At 43.5% G+C, this 19722-nt stretch overlaps 1 protein-coding gene across 1 annotated transcript; it reads left to right on the plus strand.

The window, feature by feature from the left end:
• The first annotated feature begins 5238 nt into the window (after nt 1-5238).
• LOC112902047 lies at nt 5239-8012 on the plus strand. The gene is made up of 2 exons (XM_025970941.1): nt 5239-5500; nt 7547-8012. The coding sequence occupies exon 2, from the start codon at nt 7556-7558 to the stop codon at nt 7760-7762; it is 207 nt and encodes a 68-aa protein (XP_025826726.1). The 5' UTR covers nt 5239-5500; nt 7547-7555; the 3' UTR covers nt 7763-8012.
• Nucleotides 8013-19722: the final 11710 nt, after the last annotated feature.

Consider the following 19722-nt stretch of genomic DNA (forward strand, 5'->3'; position numbering starts at 1 on the left):
AAGCTTGACCACAACTATATAGTTCAATTGAATATGGAGAAAGAACAATCAGTAATTGACTTGATTGAAGCTTTTACAGAATATAAAATCCTTGGAACTTGGACGACTCAGGTTCAGTTTTGTTTAAAATCTAACATACGTAAGAGTTATCTTAAATTTCTCTATTTTGTGGAATATCAATAACGTTTATCTTAAATATATATTTTATAGATTTATATATATATATATGATGTGTACAATATCCTATTTGTAGGGTAGAAAATTCCAACAGATTGGGACTACTATAGTTGAACCCACGTATTCATGCTTGCTTTCTTACCAAATAAACCAGGTAACTATGAGAATTATAAAAAGTGTGCATTTATATGTCACTTAGATTGATTAAGGTGAACATGTTAGGTTCTATGATTGGCTGGAGTTGCTATTTATTTTGTCCATTGCAACGCACGGGCACGAACCTAGTTTAGAAAAAAATAAGAATTGATATATTCCAACGTGCGGCCCACCTTCCTTTCTTGGAATGGGCCAAACAGCCCAATGGCCGGCCCAACTTGATTGCCATAAGCCCCCGTGACGGTGTGCGCGCAGCAGCCGGCGGCTGGCGGGAGGTGGGCGAGGACGCTCTGCGGGCGGGAGCCGCAGAACGGACGGGGCGGCCAGCGGCGCCGCCACCAGCCAGGCGCGGGGCCGCGGCGGCAGACGGTGGCTGGCACAACGCCGGACGGGAGGTGGCACGCGCAGCGTAGGGCCGCATGCAGGCAGGCAGGCGGCAGCAAGCAAGCACAACTGCAGAAACCTGCTGTTCCGTTCCATTCTCAGTCAGCACGGCAGCAAGCAGGGAGAAGCAAGCAACTGGTAGCTATAAATTGGAATTCCATTCAGTTTCATGATGGCGGTACTCAACGACTCCATCATCAGTTTCGTGCAGTGCAAGCGCATCGATCCGTACCGGGCGCCTGGCGGCACTGTGCGGTGGCGTGCTCGGTGCTCATCATGCCAGCCTTTGGGTCAGTCGGAGAGGACGAGGAAACGGCCACGTCGATCTGGTGCGCGCCGAGGCTCTTGTGCCTGCCTGCCTGCTGGCGATCGAGGTAGGTGGCGCGGACCAAGTTAAGGCTTCCAGCACGGCAGCAACAGCACGCTTCTAGAAAAAGGTAGAAGAAAAAGTTTCATGGTACCACATCTTTAGCCACTAGTTTCCAACCGGTACACAACCGGTTGGTAAAACCTTTAGGTACCGGTTTCCCAACCAGTACTGCGAAGCTGATACTAAAAGTTTCGATTTTCGTCACCGACTCATCTTGTAAAACACTTAGTATCAAAGTTCATCTTTAGCATCGGGTGAAGGTTCCACCAGCCACCAAAACATTTTAGATCAAAAAATATATATTAAACACTACTAGAAAACGGTCTATCGGTACCAGCACGTTAGTACCGGTCAAGAACGAGCCGGCACTAACGTGCCTCAACAGTATAAGGTGGGCACGTTAGTGCCGGCTAGAAATACCAGCCGGCACTAACGTGCCAATTCCCGCGCGGATGGTACACGTTAGTGCCGGCTGGTAACACTAGCCGGCACTAACTTGTCCATCTCACGTCAGATGGACAAGTTAGTGCCGGCTGGTAACACTAGCCGGCACTAACTTGAGCGCAAGTTAGTGCCGGCTAGTGTTACCAGCCGGCACTAACTTGTCCATCTGACGTCACGTGGGCGCGTTAGTGCCGGCTGGTAACACTAGCCGGCACTAACCGCGCCATCCCCCAACAAATTAGCCCCTTCGCCCATTCAGATCGACGATGTCGCCCCAACTTACCTGCCGCCCCGACGTCCTCGCGCCATTGCTGTCGCCGCCCGAAGCTCCGGCCGCCGCGCACGTCGTCGTCCTCGCGCGCGGCCCCTTCCGCGCAGCCCGGCCGCCCGGCTGCGCCTGCCGCCTCGGGGTCCTCGCGCCACTGCTCCGCGTCCTCACGCCCCATTGCTGCCGCCGCCCGAAGCTCCGGCCGCGGCACACCTCGTCGTCCTCGCGCGCGGCCCGTTCTGCGCAGCCCGGCCGCCCGGCTGCCCCTGCCGCCTCGAGGTCCTCGCGCCACTGCTCCGCGTCCTCGCGCCCCATTGCTGCCGCCGCCCGAAGCTCCGGCCCCCACCGTCGACCCCTCCCTCCGGACCTCCTCCTCGCCCTCCGATCGCAAAAATGGATTCGAGGTGAGCACATCAACTTGCAAAAGCATCTGGTTAATTGCACATCAACAATGTTTTGATGCTTCTGTACTTATTTCCATGTCTGGTCTGCTAAGTTTTGATAAAATTATACTGTCTCCTGCCATTCTCATGTAATTTTTGTTTGAAAAGTTGCTAAGTGCTGAGACTTGCAATGACTAGGAAGCTAGCAGCAATGCAGCATGCTGAACAATGGTTTCTAGGGGGTTGATATTTGCACACGTTAGTACCGGCTGGAATAACGGACCGGCACTAACACGCGCCATTTAGTGCCGGTCAATATAGCCGGCACTAACGACTGTCACGTTAGTGCCGGCCATTTAGTGCCGGTCACAGGGACCGGCACTAAAGCTCCCTGTGACCGGCACTGATGTGCCTTTCTCCGGCAGTGAAATTTGGGAAGAGGCTGGGATTCAAAATGCGCAAGCATGCCGTAGCTGAAATTTAAACCCACAAACTCTTGCCTCACATGTACCTTTTTTACCATCTTACCTACACAGCAATTATAATTGAGTAGAAGATAACCTGTGGATGATCGTTTAATACCGGGTGATCACTTTTAGTACCGGGTAATATTACCACACGGTAATAAAGGATTCCATATACTTCGGTCCACCTAAAAAATACGCTGAATAAAACTCGGTACTTTGATCGGATATTCGTGCCGGTATTTTTGAGTGGACGTGTTTAACGTGTTTTATAAGCACTGGCACCTTAAATGCGAATGCATCAGCAGCAGCTCAGTAGGCAACAGCAGCTAGCTTGGCAGGAAGTTGACTAGTTGCATGCTGCCATTGCCTGCGGGCCGGACGGCCAGGTGCCGGACCAGACCAGTAGACCGCCAGCACGGCAGCACCTGACTGCGAGGCTGCGTTGCGCCTCTCCACGCGCAACCGACCAGGCACCGCGCCGCGCACACCCCCGCCCACCCGCCCCTCCTCGTGTCCATCTGCAGGCCCCGCCACTCCCCATCCCCTCCTCTTCCACGGAAGGAAAAGCTAGCTAGCTACCCACGGATCTCATCCCATCCCCCCGCCGTTGTCGTTGGCCCTCGCGGTTGCGGAGATGATGAGGAGGTCCACCGCTCTCAGGGCGGCGGTGGCGCTGCTGCTTCTGGCGGCGCTGGCGGCGGTGAACATGCTGATCATTTGGTACGGGGAGTGAAGCGAGGAGGCGGGGACCCGCCGGATGTTCAGGGAATGGATGGCCGTCAACAAGAAGAAGTACAGCTCCATCGACGAGGAGCACCGGTACGCGGTGTTCAAGGAGAACCGCCGCCGATTCGACAAGAAAAACGCCGCCAACAACGCCGCCGGGCTCCGCCTAACCCACCTCGGCCTCAACCTTCGCTGACCTCACCAGCGAGAAGCTCCGCTCATTGCACACCGGGTGCACGGACCACCAGGGAGGAAATGAAGCTGACCACCAGAACCTGGCCGCCGTGGACTGGAGCAACAAGGGGACGGGTGGCCGAGGTCAAGCGGTTTCCAGTGACCATGTATTAATTTCGTTGGGGGTAACGGGAAGGAAACAGAACTAGCTAGAGATGGAGGGAGGGATCACCACACTCCTGGAGAGATGAAGCTAGCGCGCGTGGATCTGAATATGGCTGGCACTTCTGTTTGTTGCCTATGTAATAAAATTGAGATGTATTTCAAGAAGATGAAATGAGAAGAGAAATCCATGAGAAAGATAGTTCGTCAGGTGTGTTTTCCCCTTTCGACCATGGTGCAAGATACAAGTAAATCTTGAAGTCATAAAGATGCAAAATTTCCACTAATATAGTAATAAAGTGACATAATTGCATTGAGAAATAATATTTATAAGGTTTCTGGAGCTAAGAATTTTGCCTACAATTCATATCACAAATTAAATATCCTATACCCAATTTTTCATGAGTTTTTTTACAAAATTCTTAACTAAATTAGACACCAATTAACCCATTTAGAATTTTCCATAGGGCATAACGATAATTTCATAAGGATGATAACTTTTATTGTGTAGAGAACGAACAATATTACAAGTGCATTTACCGGTGTCAGGCGTGCAATTGGTGTTCCTTCATTGGACCAGAGCGGATCCTCACTATTGATTATTTGGTTGACAAGATATTTTTTACACGAAAGTGATGCTATTTTACACTACCTTAGTTTGTGGTTATGTTTTCTTCTTTTTCTTTTCCTTCCATTGCAGCTCACGGGCACTCATCATTTTATTTATTGAATGCCTTGTTATTTCCAATATGGATGGAATTTACTAACAAACTTATGGAATCAGATTTTCATTGGGGATTGAGAAACATAAATTGAAAAATAAGTAGCATTTCATTCTGTTTAAACATCCAGTTTTAGTATTCTACTCCCTCCGAGCGTGTTCACATTTCTAAGTGCATAGTTTTTATTATGCACCTGGATATAGAGTAGATGTAGGTATATAACGAAAGTTATAAATCTTATAATGATAAAATAATCTATAATTTGGAACGGAGGGAGTACTGATTATAGGATTTATACATATTTAGATCAAGGAACCATACGAGGTTTCTGCAATTTTTCTTGATTTTTTAATGAATTATGTAACAAGAGTTTATGTTGTACGGGATAAGTAAATACCATAAGTTATACTCTTTGCTGCTTCAAAGATTACACTGGTAGCAATTTAGTACAGCTGGCTCACCACATTGAGGATTTATGGATAAATATTTCTATCATACTCTTAAACTGGAGAAAGAAAGCGACGTTTTCTAAAACTGATTACGTTGTAGTTTCTAGTGAGTTTGCTAACAAGATTACCTAGATAGAGAAGAAAATTGAAAATCGGCTCGTGAACCCAAGTCAAAACAATTGTTCGAATTTCAACCTAGAGAGACGAGACAATGCCAGTCCAATGTCAATCCATTTGAACCGCTGTCTATAGCAGAACCGGATGGTTGCTTTTGCTTTCAGCCATGCCCATACCTACAATGGTTTTAGTTTAGTTCACCCAAACGCCCCTCTGGAACAATGTTATTCTGCCCCTGACCAAAGGGTAGAACTGGAAAGTGGAAACTGAGCAGCTGAGGGAGCTCGGGGGTTTCCTCTGTTCTGCCGCCGCCACAACTCTTGTGCCTCCCTCACTCCCCCCGCCGGCGACGAGCAACCACCCAACCAGGCCTCCTCCACCCTCCAAGCATTCGCCCGTCGAGGGAGGCCGGCCGCCTCCTCTCCTCCGCCTTCTACCGGCGCTGGGTCGGCGTGGCGTGGAGATCCACCTGTCCGGACTCGGATCGATTCCTCCCTGCCTGTAGGTGGCCTCAAATCTTGGCGCGATTCTATTTTTTGCAGCTAATGGTGGTTATTGCGCCCTTGTGGAACCAATCGCTTGAAATTAGCTATGGGAGATTGATTCTCTACCTTTTTGATGACCTTCATATGTGTTGCCTGTTTGGTCAGAGACATATGGGTCTGGGGGATTCTTCCATTCTGTGCCTGTGTTCTTTGTCAGCAGGGGACGGGGTCCAACGAGTGCTCCGAAGGCACGTGCACTGTTTTTTCTTTCAGATGTAAAATTGTGGATTAGCTGAAAATTTCCGGTGACCCCTGGGAATTAGATTGGATGGTTTGTCAACCATTTTGGTGGCTGATTGGTTGTAGTTTGTAGTGCGAAAGGTACGAAGTTTTCAGGCAGGGTAGGCAATCAAATTCGTTCAGTTCATCATATTGCAGTTACTTTTATGTCAATATGTTACTATCAGATAACTTTGCCCTGGCTAGCTCTATATTGCGGTTTTTTTCTAGAGCCGTATTTTGTGACTGGAGATTTGTTAGTGGTTGTCAAAAGGTAGAAACTAAATAGATAAACTTTGTAATTCATAATAGCTATTTGTTTGGCTGTCGATTTGCCCTGCCAAACAAATATGAGTGTTGGTATCGGAAACATGAAAATTGACTATGGTGTGCTGGTCTGCTTGTAGAAGTAGGATCATCTTGTAGGTTGTTATTGTTATCTTGTAGCTTCATTGAGTTTAAGAATTGACTGACTCATGAGCAATGACTGCCCTGATTATCACTTTTATCAATTTGATTAGTTGTTCTGCCAAAGAAGTCTTAATGTTGGATTGTTGGTATGGAAAATGTTAAAATAGATGTTGGTTCACAGCTTTTATTTTTAAGAAGCAGGGTTATCTGTATTCAGTAGAAAAAAGGAGAATCAGGGTTATCTGGTAATTTGATATACTGGCATTTTATTACATTATGTTGCCTTCTGAATTGTCTAATTTCCTTGGTATCTTTTTTACTGGGAATAGAATACTTTGCCTTGCATAACCACCATCCAAAACTGAAATAACATGTAAAGATAAATGGTCTGGTTGTGGTGCCGGCTTTCTCTCATAAGAAAAAACTCCTCACCTTATTAACGCAAGTTAAATATTTCAGCGTTTTTACTTATAGCTATTATCTATTGGTACCAGCCTACAGGGGACTAAAACGCTATTTACAGTTTATGTTAAAAAAAAAGCTATTTACACTTGACCATTTTGTGTAGACCAAATAAACTTTCACCATATATCAGGCCATCAGATTTAAGGTATTTGGGATGATACTTACGAGAGAATAAGTTGTGTTACGCCATTGAGTTGTATGGAGGAATTTTGAATATGTCAATGGTGGTCTCTAGTGCATACATCCAAATGTGGTCTATGCTTAGAGTTGTTTTCCTTAGTGACTGACTAATCAGTAATAACTGTTTTGATGATTACATTTATTTGTTTTGACTCAAATGGCAATGACACCGCTGATGCCATGTACAAAGAGAGTTGGATATTCCAAATCTGTTTATACCCCTTTACCTATTGCGCAACAGAATTACTGCATTGGTCATTAGTGGGTAACCACCAGTTCCTACCTCAGGTCACCATTATTGTCATGCTCTGTCGGCTGGTATGGGCCTATTGGGCTGGTTAGGTAATATGATCCGCTTGGGTTAGGGATCTTGCTTACGCGTTAAGTAGGCCTCTCTACATAAGACGGGAGATGTATCAATCAAAGGCAAGAAGAATATATCAATCTAGTCCCCTTCTCCTATCCCTGGCCTTGTGTTGTGACTGCCGCCATCGAGCAAGGTCGCGTTGTTTGGGTTCAGGGTTATCTAGATCAAGATTCATAACACCTCTGCCCCTTTTCTTGTACACCCACCTGAGGCCACGGCATGATAGTAGATATTTAGTAGTTACATCTCTTTTATCTGTAGTGATCAAAGCTAATAACTGGTAAAATTGTTCAGCATAAAGAAATGTTATGTTTTTATTACCTAACTGATGACATTGCTCACCTCGTACCTTGTGATTAGGCTGGAAGAATGAGGAAGGGATTACATCCTCAAATGCAATGGATTTCATATGTGACGCAGAGTGGTAGGCTGATCAATATCATGATGACCAAGGTGAACCATACTGGCAAAGTGTACCACATGAGGGCCAAGCGTCAAATGGCTCAAAGCCTTGGCCAGATTGCAAAGTTCAAACGCCGATACGAGCAGGAAGCCGAGGAAAACAAGGACAAGTAGGGTGGTGTTTGCATGTAGCTATAGTCTAAGTAACATTATGCAGTTCTGTTGACCACAAGTTTTAGTTAAGGAACTCTGCTCAAGGAATTGTATTTTCAATGGCATTTTCTTCTGGGCTTCTATTACTGTGTTGGATTCTACCCCCATGTAGTTGTTTCCTTTACCATTATACAGCCTGTCTTGAGAAAATTATGGTACTTGTTCTGCCTTAAAGCCTCAAGAAAGTTGGATTAATTTCTTCTCGAAACAATACTCATGATTCATCTGTTTCTGTATCATTTTGATGCTCGTGTTGTGTGTTCTGGGTCGATCGCTATTCTAGTCATATTAGGGACTGAGCACAACATTATGAATTGTTAGTTGGTGTCATCTGGCATTTGAATTTCATTCTTTCTGTACATTTCCTGTCAAACCGTCTCCAATGTCTACGAAAGAGCAAGATATGATGCACCCTATTGGTATAAGAATGGCTGACAAACCTATGATGTTAACTAAGTTCTATCGCTCTAGGCTCAGTTCCCTGAAGCCTTAGCTTCGCTGGGGAGAGGTTCCGGCTCCAAAAGAAAGAAAGGAAGGAGATCTGGGACGCAAAGAGTCTTTTGCTCTCAAACTCTCTACAGTGCTGCATATGGGAGGGCAGGGATCCTCAATCCCTCATGGATTGTGGCATCTCTCCTCTCCACCAGCGCCGGCGGAGGAACTCTGCTCCAGCAGCACATTGGATCTGGACCCCGCTGCACCGCCGCCCTGCGACGATCATGGTTGTTAGTCCCGCCTCCTCAATCACAGTACGTTTTGATTATTTGTTAAGCTACAAATACCTATGTCCAGTTTTAATTATTTGCATAGCAATCTCTTTCAAACAGAACCCTTTCCAACATAAACTGCATCTATTTTTTCAATGAACTTTTTGTCATTGGAGACCATTTTGTCACTGATAACTGATTACGGTAATTTGCATTGGCCAATTATCTTAAGGTGAAAGGTTGCTGTTTCCTGAAGTCTCACAAATTAATAAGAGTTGCTCTTGAAATTGCGAGGTGTGTAACTCATGACATCTATCGATTTTGTATAATATATATCCTTTTGTTAAAGTTCTACTATTTATGCTCACCTAGAAAGATCTGGTGCATAATTTATCCATAATTGCCATGAATAAGATCATGATGGCTAGGTGATTAAATATTACGAAAGTACTTCTCATGTTGAATCTGTCAAAATCAATCTTAATTTATCAATCCAAACAATTCTTCATTGTAGCTGTAGATAAATATAAAAAATTTAGACTGATATGAGTTATAAAACGATATACATTTGTTATCTGAGGGTACTGTTTACAAAAAATTAGCTTCATTAAGTATCTATTGTATTTCTTAAAAATCAAAATGAAAGGCCTAATGATAACTATGTTAATTAATCTTACATAACGGGGCATGTCGCATGTCAACAAGTCTCTGATAGGGCTTAACTAGAATAAAACAATGTGCCATGTGTTTTGACAGGTGAAGTTGATCAGTTGATTAACCATTGGATTTTTCAATCAGAATATGGAACACCTGATGCTTACATTTCAGTTATAGCATTATTATTTTTAAAAGGAAAAAGTCTAAATTACTCTCCTCATCTATAGCCAAAGTCCAGATAACTCCCTAGACTATCGATTGGTTCATTTTACCCCCCAGACTTCAAATTACCCCTAATACAATTGTCCTTTTCAGTTCTCCATGCATAGATGAAGTTTTAAGTTGAAATTTTATAAGATGATAGTACACATCATAACACATGTTAGAAAAAATACACCATAATTTTTTTATTTTGATAGATTAGGATATTTAATAATAAATTAATTATTGGAGTTCAAAATTATATAAAAATAACGATTAAAAATTATAATTTTTTAATATGCATTGTGATGTCCACTACTGCCCTGCAAATTTTGAAATTAAAATTTAACTTGTATATGGAGGAAAAAAAGACAAATTTTATTATAGGGGTAAAATGAACTAAATGGCATAGTTTAGGAGGTAAATTGAACTAAGTTATAGTTTAGAGAAAGTTACAGTTTAGGAGGTTATTCAGACTTTAGTTATACTTGCAGGGAGTAAATTGAACTTTTTCCTTTTTAAAATGAGATAAATTATCGGTTCCCATTTCTAAACCTCTAACCCTGGACCAAGCCCTAGCATGTTGTTGGACCACGTTGCCAAGAATCCTAAGCCGTCAGATCTTTCATCCACGGCAGAAAAAACAGGTGCAGGCATGGGCAGAGGGTCACGGCGATCTCGAGTCTCGACCCTCGGCGTTCCTGGGATCGTCCGGCAGACGAACTCGTTCTTCATCGCTCCCTCTCCCTCCGATCACGGGACTTCTCGCGCCGTTCCCGTTCGGCAGAGCGTCAGGATGCCTCCGCCCTTGACCCCATGTCGCTACCCTTCTTTTCCTCCCAGTAGCCGCAGCCATGGAGGCGCAGGCAGCCCCGGTCTTGAGTTTTTAGGGGTCCGGGATGAAACCAAAAGTCAGGACCCTATAATAACGGTGATAATAAATATTATGCATAAAAGATATTCATGTTGAATAATTTCTATATATTATCTTAAGTTTCATCTAATACTTAAAGATGTAAAGTTGTTATTGATGATATACATCAATAATATCGATTTCATCCAATAATTTCTTCAAGATGCACAAGCAGAACGCTATCACAACTTCTAGGTGATACGATTATTCTGAAAAATTTTAAAAAATTATAAGTAGTTCAAAGCTAGCTAGCTAGCGATAAACTACAAAGTTATCAAACCAGCTACATAAAAGTGTAGGATTCTCGAATCCCAATATATATTCAAAAATATTCAAATGATCGATTTTGATAATGGTCGAGCAATAACATACCGATCTTATTGTCACTCACAAGTAAAATATGAAATACAAATTAATCTAATTACTTGAGCCGGTGAGGATTACGGCTAGATTAAACTAAAAATAAAAATGCCTGCCTTGCATTGGCTCATCTACTTTCTGCCTTCTCTGCTTACTTTTGCCTACGATTTTATGCTTGTATGCTGGAATTGACGATGATGACTCTTTAAGACTGAGATACAACTATGTAGACGGATCGACGAAAACACGTTGCCAGCACGCCGCCAGGGCGAGGGCGAGTGACAAGCCTGTGAATCGCAAGCGGCCGCCATGACACGCTATCCATCACACCAATCACGCTAAAAAATAAGGGACAATCAAAAAGACGTGCGGACGGGATCACGATTCGCGAAGATAGGAACTTAAGGACGCAGCGTTGAAGCTGCATCTTTTCGTTGCTCGAATTCTAATACCTGCAGCGTATATATCTACTTACTACTACACCTGCGAACAGGGCCTTTGATTTTCGGGGCCCGGGGCACCCGCCCCTCCCCCCCGCGGGCCGCGGGCCGCGCAGGCGAACCTCTCAACACCACTTCGCCAGCGCTATGGGCCTCCATATTGTCGCCCTTTCGACGTTCCCGATGAAGACGGTGGCTATGTCGCCTTCCCCTTGACGAAGACAAGCAAGCCCAATGCGTGCCACGTGGGGTAGGTAGGCTGTCGCATCCGAGGAACATCAGGCGGGTGAGCGCCTCCCGCGCGGGCCGAGCAGAACCGTCCCTGACATGCGCGCCCGGAGGTCGAGCCTCCTGCGCGACGGCAGCCCGCCCCTGATGGTGAGCTCTTCCGTCCTCTTGGCAGCCAAGGTCACTCTGCCTTGGATGCGCATCCGTGTGGTCCGCGTGGTTCACTCCTTTCCCCATATCATTGCTGCCTCCCACACAGGCAGGCTGCGACCTGCCGGTCCAGTCCAATAATGGCTCTCCTCCTCCCTAGCAGGTTTGTTTGGTTCCTCGTTACTGACAGCACCATGCCTCCAACTTGTTTGTTAAAATGCTTGAATGCTTCAGCCTTGTAGGATAGCACTGGTGGTGCAAAACACTAGCGTCATTTCTTCGATACCGTTCACACAATTAAAATTTCTCTCACACAATGAGTTAGGGATGCTACACTGATCTGAGTCTTGCCTGATTTTCTATCTGATGGTTCATATGCCCACCTTAATGTTCTCAGACCGTGGAGTATGTGCAGATCGTTTATCTACCAAGCTGTGTTTTTCTAGCAAAGTTTTAGTGAGTCCTCTGAAATTTTAAACGGAGCCATCATTTCCTCTTAACTTGATACTTGGCACAGGAATGCATTAATTTCTTTGGTTCAATAGAATATCTGTGAGTACAAATAGACTCCATAAATCCTGCAAGATTTTATGAACCAAATTAGTAATTGCCTTAGCAAATTATAAATCTGGTGTACATGTTTCTTGATTTCACATTTTAGTAAACTTGCACAACGATATTCAGTTCAATCTCCCAACCGCAATTGGCTTATGGCTCTAAAGTCTAACTAACTGTCTCATTACTAGCAGCTCCCACTCTGATTGTTGTTTCACAGGTGTCTGAGTATGTACCTGCCTACCTGGGCAGCTGGGTGTATATCAATTTCTCTGCCGGTGCTTTTGTTTATCCCCTCATAAATCTTTCTGACTGCTGATAAAAATCAGTTTATTATGCAAACCTAAATACAAAATTGTCGCAGTTATGATGAAGTTGAAGTGTCTCTTGTTTCTGTACAGCATCCTTTTTCTTTGGAACATTAATGTTGCAATATCAAAACCAAATCTCTTTCTGTAAAGTTAATAATGTCAATTTGCTGGGAAGGCACTGCAATTGGGTGGCAATCAGTTGTTGCAGATACAGGTATTTAGTTATGATACAAATTCAGTCGTTTACATCCTCCTCAGAGAAAAACGATCGAAAAGTAAGTACCTGGCAAATGTCCTCACAATCTTTTCACAGAATTCTGTGACATGCTGCAAATCTGTTACACACACATATTTACAAAAGAATGCCTTGAATTAAATACCTTAGCAATCAGAGCTACGTTTTGGATGTCACAAAATAGTTCTTCCAGATTTCTCTTTCAGTTAAATCACCTTTTATTTAAGTTTATAGTTCCCATGTTTATGCATCACTGAACATATGGTGAAAATGATACCATATTCATCTGAGGATGATGCAGTGGGCACATAGGAAAGTACGGGTGCCCGTACTTTTCGACTAAACATCCACTGCTACAGTGGGAAAAACAATGCTTAGATATGCTCTCTCCTATTCGAGCATTGGTCTCATACCAAACTGCGGCTGCTCTTATGGTTCGTCCTGCCACAATGCCTAGGGTATGCTTGGCTTGGCTACAGAAATTCTTCTTCCTACATCCCTCGAGTTACATTTGCTGCTCCTGATTGTTGCCGTACATGTGGGTTGGCTGCTGCCGCCACAATCCCCTTGCTGCTCAGCTCTGCTTTAATTTCCAGGCCTTTCAACTTGGATCCAAACTCATCCAAACCCAAATGAACTAGTACATTCAAAGTAAGGAAAGTGCATTCGACATGAACGAGGCAATGCAAATCCCAACAGAGCAACGGAAAACATTATTTTGCCACAAAAGTTTACTGATGACCCGCCTGCAAATCTCCTACCTGCATCGAGTCGTTTCCGACGGCTCACTTTGGGCAGCTACTACGCCGTGGTGGCAGCTACACCAGCGGTGCCCGGAGCCGCGGGTGTCGGCGGCGGGTGCTGGAACCAGGACGCCGGCGCACTCCGCTGGTGAACCAAGACGCGGTGGCGGGCGAGGGCGCGGTCGTCCGCCATGTGGATGGACAGGCCGCGCCGCCTCCGCCGCGCGCCGGGGCCTCTCTCCCCGGCCATGATGGCCATGACCGGCACGGCGAGGAGGAAGGCGGTCGCGACGTAGAGGCACAGCAGGGTGACGACGAAGCCGGAGAAGCTAGGGGTCGTGGAGACGAGGTCCGTCGCGAGACTTGCCTTGGGTGGCATCTCACGTCTGTGTGCTCATGTAGTAGCTGCCAGATACAGAGAACAGGCTACATAGACGATCACTCACTGTCTAGCAGCAGATATACATACTGCGGCGTTTGTGCATTATTGGCTCCTTGTAAGATAGTGTGTCCATGTCGGTGTGGAACTCGTGGGAGCAATATTTTTTTTGCCCCAAATTAAAAATGTCTTGATGCCCAGGAAAAATGTGGGTGACATGAGAACTGGGCAGTAGCCTAGTTGGTCGCACCCGTGGTAGAGTGCGGAGGACCGATCGGTGTTCGAAATTTGGTCCTCACATCATGTTCTTCGGGATGGCAGGAGGTTAATCTACCCTCTACCCTCGTAAATATGGGTGACAACTTTGCGAGTTCCTTGATAACGAACTATCCTGTGATCGGATTGTAAGCCCTACTAATAGAGTCTGTGCCCACTTTACTTCCAACAGTTTCGTTCCGAAATTATTTACTGCAATTGTTGCACCCATATTCTACTTTGAGGGACCGGGGGTGTTTGATTAGTCTCCACCACTCATCTTTTACCGCTACCCAATCAATCAATCTACCTCCGGTTATGACCAAACGTGTCATCCCATGAGCTCCTGGGAAGCCGATGATGACAGATGGGAAGCCTAGCGGCGAAAGTGACGGTGGTTGGTGGGCAGAACGGCGAGGGCGCTGCTGGCTGGAGTGCTGGTGTTTGAGGATGCCTTGTAAATTGTAATGAATTGTAATGAAGTGACCGGGACAGGAATAACGATGGCGACAATGATAAATGATACGGTGACAAATGCAGTTGTGAGGGGGTTTGCTGACATAGTGTTCGTACCAGGGTGGTGACGTGGAGTAGTAGGGTCAGAATTGGTAGCATTGATCACAAGTTCACAGCCACTTTATGAGAGATAAGATACTCTTTCTTTGATTATTGGATCACAATCTTTCATCTATAATAAAACTAGCATGGTGTTCCACGCAGATAGCGTGGATAGTTAGTTTTTTCATTCCATATATTTTAACTTAAAAATAGATGCGAATAATTTTTTCGGATGGTGTTATTATAATTATTTTTTTAGATAGCCTAAACTTAGGTATCATCATATCTTTTCTCATCTTTCATATTTTTTTAACACTATGTAGTATTTTTGGAGCAGCTCAGAAGAAATGTAATATCTTATATACAATTATATTTTTCTATTTTTCTAGTGCTCATATTTATATTAATATAATATTTTTAGTAAGAATATAATTTTTTATTGTTTTGACTGGCCACGCAATTTTTCCCTTGAGAGTTCCATCAGTGGCATGGAAAATTATACTTGCGTTTTTAGAGAAGATCTAGATAAGTAGTTCAATGTATAAAGTAGAAACAAATATTTTCTTTCTTTTCTTTATTCTCCAATTTCCGGTACCTAAAGCTCCATACGTGCATCCTCCCAAAATGTCTTACGATGGGTGCATCTTTTTTCCAATACGTGCCGTGAACTGGGTCTACATATTCACTATTGCAGCTAGTAAGATATAGCCTTCTCCTTTACGCTTGTCCCATATCTCCTGCTTTTGTTCCCTAATATCAGACAGTGCGTATTTCTTCAACTTTCTATGGATGGCCATAGATGTCAAACATCGACTTCCATATTTCCTTATTCTAGATCACATCAGTGTAACATGTGACTGCATCATCTATCGTATTTTCTCTCCTAAACTTTTTAGATCCATCTTGCTACTTCTCGTTATCGCTAGAGGTGATCATAGGTGATCATTGTACCTCTATGGCCATGTTACGGGTGGCATTCAACCTTGTGACCAAGCTAATGTCATCCTATTATTGTTGTGCTTCTAATCTTTGGATGTTAGTTTTTATTGCACTTTCGGAGATGTAGCAACTCTGGTTGCTTTCAAGCCTAAATTTACTAATTGTACATTTATTCTCCCTATGCTGCTACATGAGTATACTTCTTTGCGGCCAACCCACTGTTTTTTCTATGATCATTCTCATTCTTTCGGAGTCCGACACTTTTTGACTTTTTTTTACTATTTTGATCATAGTTATTCCTTATAAAGTTATTATTATTAAGTTGTGCTTCTCCATGGTCACTTGAATGTGTTTTTATTGTGATTATCATCACACTTCCTAAATTGCACACTATGTTATAGTCTTTTAGTTAAAAATAACACGGACCAAATATAGACCGCAGCATGAAATAGTTTTAATTTTAGCTTCAATGGTGAAGCGATTTTTTTGGTGGAGCCGAACTTTTGGCAATATATCTTCTTAGCGGTAATGTGGTAATTTCAGGAATATTTTTGGTGCTTGGGGAGGGAGGAGAAGCCAATGAAGCTACTTTTTCTCTCCTTCATAGTGTAAGTTGTTTTGGGGTTTTTACGTGGGCTTCTTGTTTGAAGCCATTTTAATTTTATTCGTTGAAGAAACAATAACAAACATATCCAAATAATTATTCGTTGAACAAACACTAAGAAACATATCCAAACAATTATCATGGTCACTTGTACCATTATGAGTGGTTAACTTTTTATGAAAGCATGTACTCGTAGTGATAGTAGCATGAAAATAAATAGCTAGCTTGATAAATTTAGGAACCTATGCCCTTTATGTAAGTAATTTGTTTCAAAATTTAGGTACCATTTTTATTATTTTTCTTATAATTTAGTTATTAATTATTTGTTGTTTACATAAACTTTTTATTTTTCTATTTCCCTCCAAATTCAAATATAATACTACAGATTTTATATTAGTTTAATTTCAAGTTAAACTACATATTAGTTGTATTCAATATTTTTGAGTTAGTTTAAACCATTAGATTATTATAATCATTTTTTTCATTAGTGTAACAATTTCAAACCATATTTCTTAACGTAGCTTAGATAATTTTATTCTACATGGGCTATTTACATCCTTAATTGGCTTATCAAACTCAATAGAAATTAAATTATCAATTTTTTATTATTTGATTAATTATTAACCTTTATATTTTAAATTAAAAATTTAATTATTTTCTAATAGCATTCGACATATACTCTGTTGTCAAGTGCTAATGTTCATATTTATTCAATTCCCAATTTTATTTAATAATTGTATTCAATATAAACTCTTTGGTTAAGTCTAATTTTTTTTTCTAATTTCAAATTTAGCTATTTACTAATGTATTCGGTCAGAGCTCTTTATTCAAGTCCTAACTTCCTTTTTTTTGTTTAATTCCAAAATCAATCGTATTTGATATGCTCTTTTTGAGTTAATCTAAACTGTTAGATCTTAATAATATCCAATGGTGTAAATGCTTTTTCCTTTTTAGATTAACGTGAAAATTTTTAGACCCTCTCGATAAATATGGTAGGTTCTTTTAATACTCCCTTATTAATATAATAGATATCAAGGTACCATAATTTTGTAAAATTTATTAATCCCGTCACATGATCATTACTGAAGAGTGGGTAATACATCCAGCACATATGTATCGGTCCTTTGTTGAAACCGGTAATGATAATTGCATCCATACCGATTCCAACGGTGATATGGACTTTCACCACCGGTTCCAATGGCCACCTATTCCGAAACAGATGGTGAAAATCTATCATGGTTCAAACCAATGGTGATGAGATATTTACGATAAACGGTGGTTATGTAGTAGTGATTCAATAAACTACAAATCATCGAGAGATATCTAGTGTGTAGGTCTAACTAACTATGTTATTTTGCGTCAGTCGCGGCCTTGTCTAGCACCAAATGTTCAAGTTATCGGCTTTATATCCAAAGCGGGACTTATATTACAAACAAAAATACCTTTAATGTTTCTATTTTTTTAGTGAATAACTTTTTTTACATTCTCGTCGACAGCGAGATGACTGTGGTGATTTCATCAATCTCGAGGTTTTGCCAGCTCAGTCTTCGAAAACACCCATAGAGGTAGAATGTGCGTACGTATGTTCATAGGAGGTAAGTGTGTGTGCGTTGTGAGTATCTAAATTATACCATATAATTAAAAAAATAAACCATTAGCAAGGCATAGCCCCGTCGCATGTGAGGATGCGCCGGGCAGGCTAAGCCCTTTCTCACTAACACGAAGGGCCCCGCAACACCTGGCCCCACCTTCCTTTGTCGAGCGACGGCTCCCACGAGGCGAGGCACCGCTCTCCTCTCACGCCCACGAGATGAGAGACGACGCTGGCGCGCAGAGGGACGCGACACACGGACAGGCCAGGAAACCCCAGCCACCGCCCCTCGCCGCCCGCCTACCCACCCGGTGCCGCCTTCGTTGCGTCACCTTGTCCAGGGAGGGGTTGCAGTAGGGAAGGGGAGGGAAAGCCGGGGGTGTGGTGGTGATCGGGCTGCGTTCGAGGAGGTAGGGTTTTGGTTGATTGGCTTCTTGGAAGCGCTCAACATTGGTGTGCTCTCTGTTCTCTCCCCTTTACGTCACTCTTAATATGTGTTTCAGTCTGTGAAAAAAATTATTTTTGTTTTCCATCTGGCATCCACCAATATCGGATCTTTAGATCTTTAGGCAAGTTTCTGTGTGGATTTGTGCCTAAATTTGAGGCCAAAGAGGCAGGTGAGGCTTGTTGGGGGTGGTCGTCGTGAGGGGGAGCTATGCGAAGATGTTGGACATAGGATAGGATGGTGGAGCAATCACGGTATATAGTGGCAATCAGAGTTTAGAGAGCACTGATGTGGCATGGAAGGTCAATACATCCTAGTGTGACCCTTGGTTAGTAGTGGTGGGCCCAAAGGTAGTCTGGGTAAGCTCTCAGGACTACCCTAGATTTTGACCCAAATCCAAAAAGTTTCTAGTACTTAGAAATTTTTGCCCAGATTAAATAAACAACCTAACAATCTATCTTAGCCTAGCTCTGACTCTCTCACTCATCCCTCAACCCACACAGGTGCGGCCAGACGTTCGACTCCCGTTCTCGACCCGACGACCTACCCCACTGCCGGCCACCGACATCCGGTGCCGGGCACCGCCATTGCGCCTCCGCCCCACGCCGCACGGTTGCCCTCCATGGACTCCTGCATCCTACCAGGCGTCGGCCCTTGCTTGGGCGTCGGCTAGGCGCACCGCTCGCTCGCTCCTGCCGGCCGTCGGGGCCCCACACCGCCATGTGGCCATGCCCTGACACCAGTGCGGCGGTGCACCTCGGCACCTCCATGCAGTGTTAGCCTAAACGGTAAACGCTAAACATTCGGTCGCTTACCGTTTAGCTATTTATTCTGACTAGATGACCATTTAAATGGATTAAACGGTCACTAAATGGGGTAAATAGCTGATTAAATGGACACGACTGGTCATTGTGTAGCATTTACACGATATGTACACGGGCTAAATGGCCGTGTAGGCAAACACAGCCGGAAGCCGCATGCCGGCCTCTGCCGAGCCACCGGTCACCCCGACTTGTCCGCTCTCGTGTTTGGTACTGTTGATCCGTACTTCTTTTTCTCTCACTCGATTCTATGATTTGAGAAAAAGAGGGGGTTGTTGGTCAAGAGGGTTGAGGAAAGGGATTGAGCAAGAAGTAGGGAGAGCACTAGGGTAGTGGGGTGGGTGGTATATTGAGATGTTCCACCATCGACGCCATACCTCAGGATGGCGGTGAGAGTTGTCTCTTCCTAACTCGAGTAGGGTTTGAGATATGATTGTGCTTACATGCTGTCGGTTGCTCATGCAATGGCAGTTATGTTGGAAATTCTTTTTTAGGAATGGATTTTAAGCTAGCTAGTTAGACATTAGAATGTTAGGAAACTCCTCAATTAAGATAAAATACAGTTTTACTATAGTTACCACATGATTTCTACAAGAACAAATTTATCTATCTTACTATTTTTTTGTATATTTATGAGCTATAGCTTTTTATAGGAGATGCACCTAGTTCAAGATCAACATGGTGGGTCATCCACCAATCCTATCAACATTGAGGTAATATATGTCTGATTTAATTTTGATTAGACTATCAACTAATAGTATTTAAGTATAATGATTATTCGAATTCAGTCTTTCTATACACCTAGATAGTATAAGTGTTGTATTAATCC

This window comes from Panicum hallii, chromosome 8 (genome assembly GCF_002211085.1).
Source record: "Panicum hallii strain FIL2 chromosome 8, PHallii_v3.1, whole genome shotgun sequence".
Taxonomy (NCBI): domain Eukaryota; kingdom Viridiplantae; phylum Streptophyta; class Magnoliopsida; order Poales; family Poaceae; genus Panicum; species Panicum hallii.